Source organism: Phyllobates terribilis, unplaced genomic scaffold, assembly GCF_046119375.1.
Source record: "Phyllobates terribilis strain yellow unplaced genomic scaffold, ASM4611937v1 Scaffold_4__5_contigs__length_816908805, whole genome shotgun sequence".
Taxonomy (NCBI): Eukaryota; Metazoa; Chordata; class Amphibia; order Anura; family Dendrobatidae; genus Phyllobates; species Phyllobates terribilis.
This window is the reverse complement of record NW_027362764.1, coordinates 772,581,555-772,599,760: the sequence shown is the minus strand read 5'-3', so window position 1 is coordinate 772,599,760 and position 18,206 is coordinate 772,581,555. Positions and strand designations below refer to the sequence as shown.

At 46.2% G+C, this 18,206-nt stretch overlaps 1 protein-coding gene across 2 annotated transcripts in view; it reads left to right on the top strand.

Annotated features, from left to right (window-relative positions):
- The window catches only part of COL22A1 (collagen type XXII alpha 1 chain), a 519,049-nt gene that overhangs the window by 384,006 nt on the left and 116,837 nt on the right, over positions 1-18,206 (top strand). For both annotated transcript variants that reach the window (XM_073679923.1, XM_073679924.1), the window contains one exon: positions 14,873-14,950. In XM_073679923.1, coding sequence (XP_073536024.1) covers positions 14,873-14,950 — 78 coding nt within the window. The remainder of the gene's footprint in view (positions 1-14,872; positions 14,951-18,206) is intronic.

Below are 18,206 nucleotides of genomic sequence, written 5' to 3'. Positions count from 1 at the left end.
GCGGCTGCTGGCATGAGACTTGCCCTCCAATAGATCCTTGTAAATGGATTTAAAGTGTATTCATTCAAATTAGAGAGACAATTTAAATTAAAAAGCTTAGAGCTGCCTCCACCACAGGGGGGCTCGCTCGACCCACCAGCGGACAGGCACCAGTATTGGGAGAGGGGGGCTGGCCGTCAGGGTTCACCGCGGCTCTGGCACAAACCCGGCGACACGGAGGTGGCACGGGCAGGAGCGGACTGGCCGTGTCGGCTTCTCACTTTTTGGATTTTAGAAGGGCATGACATGCCTATATCTGTGTCTCCCCCTCCTTTTACTCCTCCACCTCTTTTATTTTCGCATGACTATATGTACTTGTCACTTTTCCATGTGTTAGTTATGTCTTCTGAGCAGTTTGTCAGGTTTTGGACACCTTTGAAGGTGTTTTCTATGTGTTTCTATGTGTTTTTGTTTGCCTGCCATTGGTTTTAACGGTGTTCGAAGGTGTTCGACGAACAGTTCGACGAACAGTTCGGCGAACACACGGGTGTTCGACGAACCGAACCGAACTCGAACACTACGGGGGTGGCTCAACACTAATGACTGCTACTTTTTCATCCATGTGGCTTGCACATGTAGTGAATTTAGCTGGGTTTAGTTTTTTAAAGGGGTGTTCAAGAATACAAAAATCAACACCTATCCACTGGATAGAATATAATAATTAGATCAGTTTGGGACACACCTCTGAGGTCCCCACCTATTGTCAGTTTTACCCTGGTTCTCAAGAGTTAAGAGTTCTGGTGATCCATGGGGGTCCTTGTGGTGGGATCCAAGTCCATCTAAAAATAATCAATTACCCATGGATAGGTGAACATTTTTGAGGACTGAAATACCCCTTTAAATTTGATAGGTTCTTGTTGCATGCCCTAATAAGAGGAAGAGGTGTCCTGGTGACCAGCTCTATATACCAGTATTCTGTCCCATGTTCAGTATATGACTGCTAGTGTTTTTGCAGTATAGAATTCTGTATTTCTTGTTGATATTCTGGCTACATGTTCCACCCATTGACTGAATATTCTTTTATGGACCATATCTAAGGATTTTTGGCGGCTATCTAATCTGAAGCCTGCCAGGCTTTCTTCAGCTGCGGGAAGCATTGCTCTTTCATTATGCTGAGTGAAACAAAATGATGTTAAATGAGTCACAAAAGAGAAGCAGAAATCTAATTAAAGTTTTACGCGGAGTTTTTAGGTGCCAAAAGTTCATTTTCAAAAAATAAAATTCATTTTGTTTTGAGATTACGGCGACGGTGTACGATAGAAATCTGCAATATCCTAGGAAATGCAGCAGAAAAAAAAACATTATAAAATAAATAATTCCATCATGTGCAAATGAAAATGAAAAATTGGGTCACTTGAGACAAGAAAACATAACCGAAAATGGGCAAAGGGCCACGTGTCCTAATTTAAGACTTTTTTAAAGGGAACCTGTCAGCTGGATTTCATTCCCAAACTATTTATATGCACGTGTAGCTCTTCCAGAAATGGGTCCAGCCATACCTTTAGCTAGTCAGTCTGTTCATCTATTACCGAGAAATCGGTGTTTGAATCAATATGCAAATGAGGCTGAAGTGCTTTGAATACAAGGAAGCACTTCTCAAGCCTCTATGTCTCTAGCTCTATTCTCCTCCCAGCTCCTTTGCTGTGTGACTTCAACCAAAAGAAGCAGGAGGAGGCGGTGCAGGGGGGAAATAGAGCCGAAGAGATAGACGCTCGGGAAATGCTTCCATGAGCCCAAAGCACTTCAGCCTTGTTTGCATATTGATTCAAACATCATTTTCTTGGTAATGGAGAAACAGAGCGACTAGTTAAAGGTATGATTGGATTCGTCCTTGCAAGAGCTACATGTGCATATAAATAGTTTGGGGTATTAAATCCTGCAGACAGATTTCCTTAAATGACCACAGTGGTTGGACATACACTTTAAGGGTGAAGAACATAAGACCTGGACTACACGATAACTTGGACACCTACAATCATGGGTTATGCAACTGCAACTATCTGCTCAATTGACACATGACTAGTGTTGAGCGATACCTTCCGATATCGGGAAATATCAGATCGGATTGGATCGGACCGATACCGAAAAGGTATCGGATATCGCCGATTCCGATACCGGAAACCAATGCAAGTCAATGGGACAGAAATATCGGAATGAAAATAAACCCTTTCTTTCCTTGTAGGTTAATTCTACATGAAGGAAAACAACTAAGAATAGTGTAGAATGTATTGGGGGAGGTGGGGGAGACAATAAAGGCATAGAGGTTTAGCCCAATCAAATGGAATAGCAGGAATTAATATTTTTTTAAGACGTTCTGAGTTACGGAAATATTGACTATGTTAAGTATTTTTATATTTTGTCAGATATTTATGTTTCACTACTTCCATGCTCTTCACCTTCTTTTTTACTTCTCCCACACTTTCTCCTTCATCATCCTCAGCATCTTTTTCATCCACTTCTTCTTCACCTTCTTCATCTTCTTCTTCTTCACCTTCTTCGTATTATTCTTTTTTTTTCATTCTTCATATTCTACTTCTTCATCTTCTTCATATTCTTCTTCTTCATCATATTCTTATTTGTGACAGGCATTCCTGTAGTTGTTATCTATAAAAGGTTGGACATTACACCTTTCGTTCTGCCCGTCACAAAAGATTTACAACAGGATTTGTCCGCGTTCAGTTTGGCCTGCAGCAGCAGGTCTTTTCCAGGGGCACCACGAGGAGGAACGGACTCACCCCCATACACTGCTTAGTCATCTTCTGCTTATAATTTAGATATTATCTTTTGCTCTGATTTTTAGTCTTATGCTTAATGTTCTTCCGCTTTTTGTTCTGCAGCTTCTTGTGTTTCTGCTTCTTGGTTTTCTGTCTCTTGTTCTTCTGTATCTTGGTGCTTGTCTTCTCTTCTTTGTCCTCTTGGTCAACTTCTTCAGGGTCATCTTCTTGGTCTTCTTCGGGGTGGTCTTCAGGGTCGTCATCTTCGGGGGTCCTCGTCTTCGGGGTCCTCGTCTTCTTCGGGTTGGTCTTCTGGGTCCTCGTCTTCGGGGTCCTCGTCTTCTTCGGGGTGGTCTTCAGGGTCCTCGTCTTATTCGGGGTGGTCTTCAGGGTCCTCGTCTTCTTCGGGGTGGTCTTCAGGATCCTCGTCTTCTTCGGGGTGGTCTTCAGGGTCCTCGTCTTCAGGGTCGTCGTCTTCGGGGTCCTCGTCTTCTTAGGGTTGGTCTTCAGGGTCCTCGTCTTCAGGGTCCTCGTCAGGGAGATCCAGAGTGATTACCAAGAACCATTTCAAAAAGCTTGAACTTGGAAATGTAGCAGAAGGTACAAGAAAGCTGAGGAACTACCGAGGACCAGCTGACGGTACTGGAACCCGGATGGGTAGCAGAAGGTACAAGAGCCAATGGAACTGCCGAAGACCAGCTGACGGTACTGGAACTCGGTTACTAAGCAGGAGGTACCTGTGCCAGAAAGCACTACCAAGGACCAGCAGACGTTGGTGGAACTTGGATACCGAGAAGGAGGCACCTAATCCAAAGGCACTGCCGAGAACCAGCTGACGGTACTGGAACCCGGATGGGTAGCAGAAGGTACCCATGTAAAAAAAAGTTCAAGGCCGCGAGCCGGCCGCAGTTACCAAAACCCACAGTCCTACAGGGGGTGCTTGTCCTATTGGCACTATGGAACCAGCCTTCATTGCCAGATCCCGCAGCCCACATAGGAGTCACCTAAACTGCAGGCACCATAGAGTCGGCTAACCCGACCGCAACACGACAGGACAACGCATTGGAGGCAAAGTGACGTTGACACTACCCGGAAACAGCTGGCGTGCTGGAACCAGGCTGGGCAGGATGGAGTACCCGTGCCAAAGTCACTGCCGAGAACCAGCTGACGGTACTGGAACCCGGATGGGTAGTAGAAGGTACAAGAGCAAATGGAACTACCGAGGACCAGCTGACGGTACTGGAACCCGGATGGGTAGCAGAAGGTACAAGAGCCAATGGAACTGCCGAAGACCAGCGACGGTACCGGAACTCGGTTACTTAGCAGGAGGTACCTGTGCCAGAAAGCACTACCAAGGACCAGCAGACGTTGGTGGAACTTGGATACCGAGAAGGAGGCACCTAATCCAAAGGCACTGCCGAGAACCAGCTGACGGTACTGGAACCCGGATGGGTAGCAGAAGGTACCCATGTAAAAAAAAGTTCAAGGCCGCGAGCCGGCCGCAGTTACCAAAACCCACAGTCCTACAGGGGGTGCTTATCCTATTGGCACTATGGAACCAGCCTTCATTGCCAGATCCCGCAGCCCACATAGGAGTCACCTAAACTGCAGGCACCATAGAGTCGGCTAACCAGACCGCAACACGACAGGACAACGCATTGGAGGCAAAGTGACGTTGACACTACCCGGAAACAGCTGGCGTGCTGGAACCAGGCTGGGCAGGAGGGAGTACCCGTGCCAAAGTCACTGCCGAGAACCAGCTGACGGTACTGGAACCCGGATGGGTAGTAGAAGGTACAAGAGCAAATGGAACTACCGAGGACCAGCTGACGGTACTGGAACCCGGATGGGTAGCAGAAGGTACAAGAGCCAATGGAACTGCCGAAGACCAGCTGACGGTACTGGAACTCGGTTACTAAGCAGGAGGTACCTGTGCCAGAAAGCACTACCAAGGACCAGCAGACGTTGGTGGAACTTGGATACCGAGAAGGAGGCACCTAATCCAAAGGCACTGCCGAGAACCAGCTGACGGTACTGGAACCCGGATGGGTAGCAGAAGGTACCCATGTAAAAAAAAGTTCAAGGCCGCGAGCCGGCCGCAGTTACCAAAACCCACAGTCCTACAGGGGGTGCTTGTCCTATTGGCACTATGGAACCAGCCTTCATTGCCAGATCCCGCAGCCCACATAGGAGTCACCTAAACTGCAGGCACCATAGAGTCGGCTAACCCGACCGCAACATGACAGGACAACGCATTGGAGGCAAAGTGACGTTGACACTACCCGGAAACAGCTGGCGTGCTGGAACCAGGCTGGGCAGGAGGGAGTACCCGTGCCAAAGTCACTGCCGAGAACCAGCTGACGGTACTGGAACCCGGATGGGTAGTAGAAGGTACAAGAGCAAATGGAACTACCGAGGACCAGCTGACGGTACTGGAACCCGGATGGGTAGCAGAAGGTACAAGAGCCAATGGAACTACCGAAGACCAGCTGACCGTACTAGAACTCGGTTACTAAGCAAGAGGTACCTGTGCCAGAAAGCACTACCAAGGACCAGCAGACGTTGGTGGAACTTGGATACCGAGAAGGAGGCACCTAATCCAAAGGCACTGCCGAGAACCAGCTGACGGTACTGGAACCCGGATGGGTAGCAGAAGGTACCCATGTAAAAAAAAGTTCAAGGCCGCGAGCCGGCCGCAGTTACCAAAACCCACAGTCCTACAGGGGGTGCTTGTCCTATTGGCACTATGGAACCAGCCTTCATTGCCAGATCCCCCAGCCTTCATTGCCAGATCCCGCAGCCCACATAGGAGTCACCTAAACTGCAGGCACCATAGAGTCGGCTAACCCGACAGCAACACGACAGGACAACGCATTGGAGGCAAAGTGACGTTGACACTACCCGGAAACAGCTGGCGTGCTGGAACCAGGCTGGGCAGGAGGGAGCACCCGTGCCAAAGTCACTGCCGAGAACCAGCTGACGGTACTGGAACCCGGATGGGTAGTAGAAGGTACAAGAGCAAATGGAACTACCGAGGACCAGCTGACGGTACTGGAACCCGGATGGGTAGCAGAAGGTACAAGAGCCAATGGAACTGCCGAAGACCAGCTGACGGTACTGGAACTCGGTTACTAAGCAGGAGGTACCTGTGCCAGAAAGCACTACCAGGGACCAGCAGACGTTGGTGGAACTTGGATACCGAGAAGGAGGCACCTAATCCAAAGGCACTGCCGAGAACCAGCTGACGGTACTGGAACCCGGATGGGTAGTAGAAGGTACAAGAGCAAATGGAACTACCGAGAACCAGCTGGCGGTACTGGAACCCGGATGGGTAGTAGAAGGTACAAGAGCAAATGGAACTACCGAGAACCAGCTGGCGGTGCTGGAACCCAGGGTAAATACTAAAAACAGAGTGGAGCCAGAGGTGTAATTGGAGCAAGTTTTAAATCAGTAGTACAGTGGATGTGGACAAAGCAGGAGAATTTGCCGGACACACAGCAGGGGAACAGCTGACGTTACTGAACCCCAATAACACTGGAGCAAGCGTTGACTGTGCAGACGGCACTTCTGAGCAGCAACTAGCGGTGTTGGAGCTCAGGGATAATGCTGAAAACAGAGGAGCCAGAGGTGTAATTGGAGCAACTTTAAAATCTGTAGTAGTGAGAATGTGGACAGAGCAGGAGAAATTGCCGTCCGCACAGCAGGGGAACAGCTGACGTTACTGAACCCCAATAACATGGCAGCAAGTGTTGACTGTGCAGACGGCACTTCCGAGCGCCAACTGGCGGTGTTGGAGCTCAGGGATAATACTGAAAACAGAGGAGCCAGAGGTGTATTTGGAGGAGGTTTTAAATCAGTAGTACAGTGGATGTGGACAGAGCAGGAGAAATTGCCGTCCACACAGCAGGGGAACAGCTGACGTTACTGAACCCCAATAACACAGCAGCAAGTGTTGACTGTGCAGACGGCACTTCCGAGCGCCAACTGGCGGTGTTGGAGCTCAGGGATAATACTGAAAACAGAGGAGCCAGAGGTGTAATTGGAGCAACTTTAAAATCTGTAGTAGTGAGAATGTGGACAGAGCAGGAGAAATTGCCGTCCGCACAGCAGGGGAACAGCTGACGTTACTGAACCCCAATAACACGGCAGCAAGTGTTGACTGTGCAGACGGCACTTCCGAGCGCCAACTGGCGGTGTTGGAGCTCAGGGATTACAGTTCAGGTGGTAGAAACATGAACACAACAGGAGACCTGGATACTGTTGCCAACCAATTATTTATTCTGGAAGAGGACTGGCAAATTCATGAGAGATCCAGGCCTTGTTCATTTTGAGAAAAGTAAGCCGGTCAACGTTATCGGAGGATAGTCGCATGCGACGGTCTGTTAGTACACCACCTGCGGCACTAAAGACGCGTTCCGATAATACACTAGCAGCAGGGCAAGCTAGCACCTGCAATGCATACTGACTAAGCTCTGGCCATGTATCCAGCTTACAGACCCAAAACTTGAAGGGAGAAGAGCCGTCTGGGAGTACACTAAGAGGGCAAGACATGTAGTCTGTCACCATCTGACGGAAACGTTGCCTCCTGCTGACTGGAGCCGTCTGTGATGGTGTAGACATTTGTGGCGGCGGGGACACAAAACTTTGCCACATTTCGGCCATACTGGTCTTGCCTTGTGCTGAGGCGCTGCTTCTGCTCCCTCTTTGTGCAGAGCTTCCTCCACTGCCTCGACGCACTGAGCTGCTTTGTAAAGCACTAGCAGCACTGCTCTCGTTTGGAATGGAGAAAATGATGGAATGCACCGGTGCATCTTGGTACTCCCGCATTTTACGCTCCCGGTTCAACGGTGTTATGAGGCTTTGTAAGTTGTCCCGGTAGCGAGGATCTAGGAGGGTGGACACCCAATAATCAGCCGTGTTGAGAATGTGGGCGATGCGGCGGTCATTTCTCAGGCACTGCAGCATGAAATCAACCATGTGCTGCAGACTGCCAACTGGCCAAGAAACGCTGTCCCCTGCTTGAGGCGTGATCTCTGCCTGCTCTGCATCACCACACCCTCGCTCTAGATACTGACTACTAGAACATTGTGTACCTCCCTCCTCTGGACAGATGTCTTTCTCATCCATTGACTCCTCCTCATCCTCCTCACAAAGTGTCCCCTGCCTAGGCCTTTGTGAGGAACCACATTGCGCAGACTGTAGAGAAGCCGATGGCATTTGTGACTCCTCATCCTCCACCTCTTCCAAAACCTCGTCCCTTAGTGCTTGCAGTGTTTTTTCAAGCAGGCAGATAAGGGGGATAGTCATGCTGACTAGTGCATCATCTGCACTCGCCATCCGCGTGGAATAATCGAAGGCACGCAAAACGTGGCAAATGTCCTTCATAGAGGCCCACTCAGTGGTGGTGAATTGTTAACGGCGCGCACTGCGACTTGTTTGCGCCTGCTGCAGCTGGTACTCCATTACTGCTGCCTGCTGCTCACACAACCTCTCCAACATATGTAACGTTGAATTCCACCTGGTGGGTAGGTCACATATGATGCGATGTTCCGGAAGACGTAATCGGCGCTGCAGAGCTGCAATGCGTGAACTTGCATTGCTGGAACGCCGCAAGTGAGCGCACTCTATGCGGACCTTGTTAAACAGTGCATCAAGATCTGGATAGTCCCTCAAAAAACTCTGCACGACCAAGTTGAGCACATGTGCCAGACATGAGATGTGAGTGAGGTTGCCTAGGCCCAGAGCTGCCACCAGATTTCGGCCATTGTCACACACTACCATGCCTGGCTGGAGATTCGCTGGCACAAACCACACGTCGCTCTGCTGCTTGATGGCATTCCAGAGCTCCTGCGCTGTGTGGCTTCGATTCCCCAAAGAAATTCATTTTAATACGGCCTGTTGACGTTTGGCCACGGCTGTGCTCATATCGGTCATCATAACAGGTAACCATTCACGGGTCGATGTGGAGGTAGACCGTGACGGCTCCTGCAGCGCTGATTCAGAGGAACTGGAGTATGAGGAGGAGTCAATGTGTACAGACTGGATTCCTGCAATCCTTGGAGTTGGCAGAACACGTACAGCGCCACTCTCAAGATCTGTACCCAGCTCCACAACATTTACCCAATGGGCAGTGAGGGAAAGGTATCGTCCCTGTCCATGCTTACTGGTCCACGCATCGGTGGTCAGGTGGACCTTGCTACTGATGGTGTTTTGTAGCGCATGTTTAATTTTTCCCTCCACATGATGTTGCAGGGCAGGGACGGCTTGCCTGCTGAAATAAAAGCGGCTGGGCACGTTGTATTGTGGGACTGCCAATGCCATAAAGTTACGGAATGTGTCAGTCTCCACCAGCCTGAATGATAGCATTTCAAGGGCCAGTAGTTTAGCAATGCCAGCATTCAGCGCCTGTGCTCGGGGGTGGTTTGCCGAGTATGGGCGCCTTTTCTCCCATGCCTGTGCTAATGATGGCTGTAGACTGGCCTGGGAGTGTGAGGATGACTGGGAAAGTGGTGCTGTGGGTGGAATTACACTGTGTCTCTGTACAACAGTGCCAGAGATTCTTCCATGGCGATCCTGTGAGGAAGCCGAACCAGCTGTGTGTGAGCTGGAGGAAGAGGCTACAACACGAGCTGAAGAGGTGGTAGGTGGCGCTGTAGGTTGGCCTAGGTCTTCAGTGTGTTTTTGTAACTCCACCACATGCTTGGTCCGCACATGTTTCCACATATTTGTGGTATTGAGGTTGCTGACACTTTTCCCTCTTTTCACCTTCTGGTTACACAGCTTGCATTTGACAAAGCAAATGTCATCTGCAACTGTGTCAAAAAAGGACCAGGCACTGCAAGTCTTGGGAGCGCCCGCTTTGGATTTTGGAAGAGCCATGCTCCTAATGGGTGCCGAAGTGGAGGCTACAGACAACCAAGTCTGCCCCCTCCCTCTCCCTCCTTTTTGGGCTGTTCGGGGAATCTCTTCCTCAGAGCTGCTCCCACCACCTTCCTGTCCCTCACGCCATGATGGGTCAAGGACCTCATCATCTACACCACCCTCTTCAAACAACTGCTTCTCCTGGGTAGTCTCGACAGCACAGTATGCACCAGAAAGTGGCACCTGAGTCTCATCATCAGATGCGTACTGAGGTGTGCTGCTGACCATAGGCACTGGCCCACCCGCCTCTTCAGATTCAGAGAGACAAAACGGTTGCGCATCACTGCATACTACCTCTTCTTCAAATTCTCGAATTCTGCTTGGCTGGCCCCCTCTTTCCAAGCCAAGAGATTCAGAGAACAGAAGTAGAGATGGCTCCTGTCCAGGGCTCTCTGACTGCCTGGGCAATTTGGCAGGTGGTGAAGAGACAGATGGGTGCTCTTCAGTGCTCAGGACCTGAGAGGATCTGGAACTAATTGAAGTCGATGCGTTAGCTGCCATCCATCCGACAACGGCTTCAATTTGGTCCTCCCGCAGCAATGGGGTACGGCTAGCTCCTACAAAGCTGCGCATAAAGGACTGTTCCCTGGTAAAACTGGGGGATGCTGAGACACTGGTGCACGCAGCAGGCATAGAATCCCCACGTCCTCTCCCTGCAGGCACAGAATCCTCACGTCCTCTCCCTGCAGAAACTCCACGCCCACGACCACATGCCTTACTCCCTGCCTTCTTCATCTTGGTAGACTGATAAAGATAGGCAGAAAAGTACTAAGGGCTTAGTGTGCTTATTCCTGAACAGCTGCTAACAGGTATAAGAAACACTAATTTTATAAAGTGTGGACTAGACTTTAATATGAGCTAATGTGGCCTACACAACTGTAAAGTGGAGTGTTTGGTGAATTTTATTTAGGTTTTTTTTGTCACAAAAAGACACTGGATGTGACTAAAGATGTAATAACGATAGTATCACAAACTTTTTGTAGCTATTACAATGCAGGAAGGTAACCTACAATGCAATAGATGAGGCTACAAAAAATAGGCTAATACTAATCTGGCTGGGGCTGCAGGGCCCAATGCTGCAGAAAGGCTCCTCTAACTACTCCTATATAGTGTGTTTGGAACCAATTTAGCTGAATACGGATGGAACCACCACACTAATAGGAGAAATCAGGAAAAATTATGAATTGGCAAAAAAGGACAATGTATGAGGCTGTGACACACACTGAGTGCACTACAACCAGACGTGGCTGAAGCACACACTACAGGGTGAGCTGCACTCACACACACAGACCTTGCAGAAAGCGGTGAACAGCACAGAGAACTGTGCACTAGCGCTGCAAGGCACAGCGATTTATAAAGTAGCTTGGGTAAAGCAGAATAGACCAAATAGGTAGCTAAAACTGTCCCTCAGAACAACAGCGTCCTATCCCTAACTGAATTCACAGCAGAGTGAGCTCAAAATGGCGGCGGCGGCTTTTATAGTGCATCATGACATCATTTCAGCAGCCAATCACAGCCATGCCATTAGTTAAGATGCGTACATGCCTAACAGGATGTGCCCACACTTCTTAGGATCCTCATTGGCTGAATAAAATGAAAATGGCTCATTGCATTATGGGAACTTCCGATTCCGGTATACGATATTGCAAAAGTATCGGAATTAAGTATCGGAATTCCGATACCGCGAATATCGGCCGATACCCGATATTTCAGTATCGGAATGCTCAACACTACACATGACTCAAAAAAAGAAAAAAGTTGACTTTCGTAAAGCTCACGTTGCATTATTTGAGTTGCATGATCTTCTTTAGAGCTTAGCTATTATTCTGTATGACAAAAAATTAGGTTGTCAGATGGCCACCAACAGCTTGTACTTCCAACTATTTAATATAGTTAGAAGGGGAGAAGGTTATTCAGGACCTAAGGCAAAAACATAAAGTGTTTCACTGTTGTGAAAAGCCATAGTTATAGTGTAATTTCAAAACTGAACTTCTTGTGTTTCCTCCCTCTACTGACCTACTTAAACTTAATATTTCCACTTCCATGTGTGGCTCTACTATAATTCCTAGCCAGCATGCCTGCCGTCCTGGGGTTATGTATGACTCAAATCTTTCCTTCGCTTCCTACATCAGATCATTCACTCTCATCACCTGCACGTCAAAATTCTCTCCAGAATCTGCTCTTTTCTTACCTTTTGAAACTGCAAAAAATCTTACTGTTGTCCTGATTCATTCTCGTCTGGACTACTAATTGATTTTCCTCCTACTAAACTCTCCCCTCTCCAAGTTATCCTAATTGCAGATGCCAGGATCATATTTCGATGCAGCTGTTGCGTCGATGCCTCCTCCCAGTGCCAGTCATTGCACTGGTTATCCAACCATTACAGAGTAAAATATAAATATCATTATCACCCCCAAAGCTCTCCACAGTTCATTTCCACCCTACATCTCCTCCATCATCTGTTTACTACCTTACCCGTGCTATGTGTTCTACTAATGAACTACAACTGCCAGAAGAGAAACAATAGGTGGGTCGTCTGCACTGCTGATGGAGATCCAAAAGAATAGTCCAGGATATAAAGTAGACTAGATGTGGCTTTATTATCAATGCATTTTGAAGTCTGCAGAGTTCTAACTCATGATATAACCACATACATAGCCTTTGTATGTGGTTATATCCTGATGAAGAAGTCTGAAGACTTCGAAATGCGTTGAAAATAAAACCACATCTAGTCTACTTTGTATCCTGGAGCATTCTATTGGAATTCCATCAGCATCGCAAGCAACCCACCATATATTTTTTAACCCGTAGGACTGTAGCAGCTCACAAATTTAAGCTTGATCCTTCTTGTGTGATGCACAACTTTACCAGGTCAGCAGTTCCCTGCACTTTATTGTCCTTTATTATCGGATAAGATCCTATTGCGCTTTTTGCTCTTCATATTTTTCCTAAAATGAACTAAGACCAACATCCTCCATAATCCGAACCTCACACTCTTGTCTCCGGGACTTCTCTCATGCTGCGCCAGTTCTCTGAAATGCACTACGCCAGACAATCAGATTAATTCCCAGTAAAAACCTAAAAACACATCTCTTTAACCCTTTCACGACATGAGCTTTACATGTATAGCTCATGGCGCATCTCCCCCTTTGATGCAGGCTACGGCGATGAGCCGGCACTTTTTTCCGGGGACATGACAGCTGATCTGATCAGTTTTCATGTGCCCCTATCAGCCGCATGCTGTTAACATGTTAAATACTGCTGTCAATCTCTGACAGCGGCATTTAACATGCCAGCGCCAGAAGCGTATCACTAATCCCACCCATCGGGCATGACAACCCAGGGTCTGCAGCAGACCACTGCGGTTGTCATTGCTTGGATGCTATGAGTGTCGTCCAGCAGTTGGTGCTCATAGCAAGTGATTTTTGCTACACACAGCAGGGCAGAAAACCTGCTATGTGTAACACAAGCAATCAGATGGTATCAATAAAAACATCAGCTCGGGGCGCAAAAAATAAGCCCTCACCCAGCTCCAGATCCCAAAAAATAGAGACGCTACGGGTCTTGGAAAATGGCGACTTTTTTTAAACAAATTTTGGATTTTCTTTTCACCACTTAAATAAAAAAGAACCTATACAAGTTTGGTATCTACAAACTCGTAATGACCTGGAGAATCATAATGGCAGGTCAGTTTTAGCATTTAGTGAAAAAAATCCCCATAAAACAATTGTGGAATTGCACTTTTTTTTTTGCAATTTCACCTCACTTGGATTTTTTTTTTCCCATTTTCCAGTACACGATATGGTAAAACCAATGATGTCGTTTCCACAAAGAACAAGCCCTTATAACGCCATATAAAGTTATGGTTCTGGGAAGAAGAGGAGCAAAAAAAAAAACGAAAACGCCAAAAAACGGAAAAGGGCCGCTGTGTGAAGGGGTTAAACTAGCCTATCACCTCATTATTCTAACAACTTCCTCGGAATCTGGTCCATTTTATAATTTGTTCCCACATGCACTTCGTAGCAATTTGTATCCTGGCCTCTACAGCTAGTTTATGAATTATGCCCGGTTCATACAGATTTACAAGCATATCCTCATTTATTATGAAGATACATACGTGACAATCACTGGACCATGGCTCGACCATACATGACAGATTGTAAGCTCTTGTGAAAAGGTCCCTCACTCCGTATAATTATTTGTTATGTTCTCATGTCTGATACTGTCTGTACATGTCCCCTCTGATTTGTAAAGTGCTGCGGAATATGTTGGTGCTATCGAAATAAAATTATCATTATTATTCTTATTATGGTATCTGCTCATCGTGAATGGGAACCGCCACTGAATTCTCTCAAAGGATGATGGTGAAAAAAAATCATCATATTCTTCACGAGGTCAACTGGATAAATATCAATGAACATCTATCAAAATGTCTGATTTCCTAATAGGCACCTTACAAGAGCTTGAATGGAGCGGTGGTCTATCCTACACCTGGTCGCTTTATTCCATAGTTATTTTTGGTTTGTAATGTCCATGGACAACCCCTTTAAATATTTTATTTTTCACAAATATGATTACCAAGCAAAACTAATTTCATGTGGCATTAAGCTCAGCCGATGACACCACACTATACTCTTACCGCTCCCGGCACTTTTGTGTTGCCTTGTTGGAGCATTAATACTAATGACCAAATGTGAATATTTCGTGTTTGAGAAATTTGGAAAATGTAAAGGTAGTTCACCACTTGGTTGTTCATAAAAGAAAGTGTGATAGTTTTTTCCTTCTTTGCCTTGTTACTTCTCCTGTACGAAAAGAATTTGGCCTTGTAAAACCCAATGCTCCCTACCTATTCTTCTGCTTAGAAGGGTTGTGTGACCCACCAGTTAGCTGCTTCCTCTCTTTTTTGCCAGTAGAGGAAATCTCTAGCTTTGAAGAATTTTATTAGGATTATTAATTAAGACATTTATGAAATACTTCAGGCCCCAAAGAATTGGGGACTGTCCTAGGAATAAAGAGATGATCTCACATGCTCTGTTCTCGAGATGGGTGCGAATCCGGCATATTGTGCGTTTGCCATAAATGTCCGAGTTTGGAATACCTTTTAAACCTTAGCACCCTAACACCTTGAACCCCAAGATATATACAGTATAGTATCAAATGGACAACTAATGGATGACTTGTCTGCTGGTTCTTTATAGGGAGACAGAGGCTCTCCAGGCCTGCCTGGACAACCGGGATCCCGTGGACCACCAGGTATAGGAATTGATGGTACTCCGGTAAGTAACGTTTTAAAGATGATTTTGATAAAAATGTATTGTTTTTTGGTGGTCATATTTTTCAGAAAGTTTTTTTTATGTCAGATATCAATATAATTTTTGGGCTACGGGTTCATATTGAGAAGATTCAACTGGTTTACGGACTTTTACAAGTCTGTCTAGTACCACCTATAAGGAGCTTCCCTGTAAATCAATGTCTGACCCATAAAAAAGGCTTCTTTATTCGTCACACATTGCATAGTAGATGCCAATCTAAACCTTCTACTACAGTGTTTCCCCGAAAATAAGACAAGGCCTTAGATTATTCTTTTGCTCCAAAAGATGGATTAGGGCTTATTTTCAGGGGATGACTTCTTTTTTTTCCACAAACAATAATCCAGAATACTCCGTTTGTTTTTAACATTTTGTGATATTTAATACAAATAATAAAGATATACTTACTAGTCATGAGTGCTCGTTTAACCCTTTTGCCGAGCATGCTTACCGAGTATCTTCGGCGTGCTCTTATATTATGTTTGAATCCCTGTGTCTCCATGATTTACGGCTGTTAGACAGCCTCAACACATGTGAGGATTCCCTAACAAATAGGTAATTCCTGCATGTGTTGAGGCTCTTAAAGCTATAGAGCACGTCGAAGATACTCGGTAAGCACCCGAGCATGCTCGGTTAAAGGGTTAAATGAGCATGCTCATTCATCACTAATACTTACATAATTTATTTGTGGCTATACATCATATACATCATTTGTGAATAGGTCTTTTTCAATGCTACCGAATATGATTTATAGCCACATATATAATTATATAAAAAGTTTCCAGGGTGCCATTATTAATACAACCGTATACATTACCTATACTGTAGTTAAATGATACTTATATGCCATATATAAAAAGACTTCTTGCCTCCCTATAGCACCTCTCTGCTGGTTGGATTTTTGTTATGGTCAATGTAAAAAAGGAAATAGAATACTGCAGGAAAGATACAGTGAACCCTTCATCAAGGAAAATAAATACCCAACAAAGAAAGCAGACACCCCTAAGAGAAAGAAAACCCCTCTAAAAGAAAGCAGACACCCTCAAAAGAAAGAAGATGCCCCCAAGAAGAAAGCAGATGCCCTCAAAAGAAAGCAGACGCCCCCCAAAGAAAGCAGACACCCCTAAGAGAAAGCAGACGCCCCCAAAAGAAAGCAGACGCCCTTAAAAGAAAACAGTTGCCCCCAAAAGAAAGCAAATGCCCCTAAAAGAAAGCAGATGCCCCTATGAGAAAGCAGATGCCCCCAAAAGAAAGCAGATGCCCCTAACAGAAAGGAGTTGCCCCCAAAAGAAAGCAGTTGCCCCCAAAAGAAAGCAGTTGCCCCAAAAGAAAGCAAACGCCCTTAAAAGAAAACAGTTGCCCCAAAAGAAAGCAAACGCCCCTATGAGAAAGCAGATGCCCCCAAAAGAAAGCAGTTGCCCCCAAAAGAAAGGAGTTGCCCCTAAAAGAAAGCAGACGCCCCAAGAAGAAAGCAAACGCCCATAAAAGAAAGCAGACTCCCCTAAGAGAAAGGAGATGCCCCCAAAAGAAAGCAGACTCCCCTAAGAGAAAGAAGATGCCCCCAAAAGAAAGCAGACTCCCCTAAGAGAAAGAAGATGCCCCCAAAAGAAAGCAGACACCCCTAAAAGAAAGCAGACCCCCCAAAAGAAAGCAGACACCCCTAAAAGAAATCAGAAGCCCCCAAGAAGAAAGCAGACACCCCCAAAAGAAAACAGTTGCCCCCAAAAGAAAGCAGATGTCTCTAAAAGAAATTAGACACCCCTAAGAGAAAGAAGACGCCCCCAAAAGAAAGCAGAAACCCCCAAGAAGAAAGCAGTTGCCCCCAAAAGAAAGCAGATGCCCCTAAAAGAAAGCAGACACCCCTAATAGACGGAAGACAACCCCAAAAGAATGCAGACACCCCCAAATGAAAGCAGACGCCCCTAAAAGAAAGCAGACACCCCTATGAGAATGCAGACGCCCCCAAAGAAGAAAGCAGATGCCTCCAAAAGAATCACACTCACTAGATCCCCTTAGACCCAAAACAATTAGTGTTGGCAAGTGCCGATGGTGGCTGGATTCTCACACACAGATCTGCGTCACTATCAGGTTCCTGGCGTTCCGGCAGCGTTCTACAGCAGCCACGAGTAGCGGTTGGCTTCCCCTCGTGGCCGGAAGCAGCGACAACCCTCGGGCTCAGGAGCGGAGTAATGTCAGCGGTGCTACCCTATCTGTGTGTGATGGCTCAACCCTTATTACCGTGTTGTGGGATCTTTTGAGTGTGATTCTTTTGGTGGTGTCTGCTATCTTTTGAGGGGGTCTACTTTCCTTGATGAAGGGCTCTGCTGTATTCTATTCACTTTTTTACATGTATACCGGTAGCTGTATGGAAACCTTTTTATTGAACTGTGACTATTGTTTATTTTTGGAGCAGGGCTAATTTTCAACCATGCTCCAAAAATCCTGAAAAATCATACTAGGGCTTATTTTTGGGGTAGGTTTTATTTTTGGGGAAACGCGGTAATATCTGCATATGTAGAATCATAGAACATTGTGTAACATGGTGCTTATTTTCTGTAAAAAGGAAGGATTCATCTTCCACCCTGTCCATTTGTTAAATATCTGCAGACTTCAACAGTATTGGAAAAATAGTCTTTCTTCCACAACATACAGTGGGTACGGAAAGTATTCAGACCCCTTTAAATTTTTCACTCTTTGTTTCATTGCAGCCATTTGGTAAATTCTAAAAAGTTCATTTTTTTTCTCATTAAAGTCCACTCTGCACCCCATCTTGACTGGAAAAAACATAAATGTAGACATTTTTGCAAATTTATTAAAAAAGAAAAACTGAAATATCACATGGTCATAAGTCTTCAGACCCTTTGCTCAGTATTGAGTAGAAGCCCCTTTTGAGCTAGTACAGCCATGAGTCTTCTTGGGAGTGATACAAGTTTTTCACATCTGGATTTGGGGATCCTCTGCCATTTTTCCTTGCAGATCCTCTCCAGTTCCGTCAGGTTGGATGGTGAACGTTGGTGGACAGCCATTTTCAGGTCTCTCCAGAGATGCTCAATTGGGTTTAGGTCAGGGCTCTGGCTGGGCCAGTCAAGAATGGTCACAGAGTTGTTCTGAAGCCACTCCTTTGTTATTTTAGCTGTGTGCTTAGGGTCATTGTCTTGTTGGAATGTGAACCTTTGGCCAAGTCTGAGGTCCAGAGCACTCTGGAAGAGGTTTTCATCCAGGA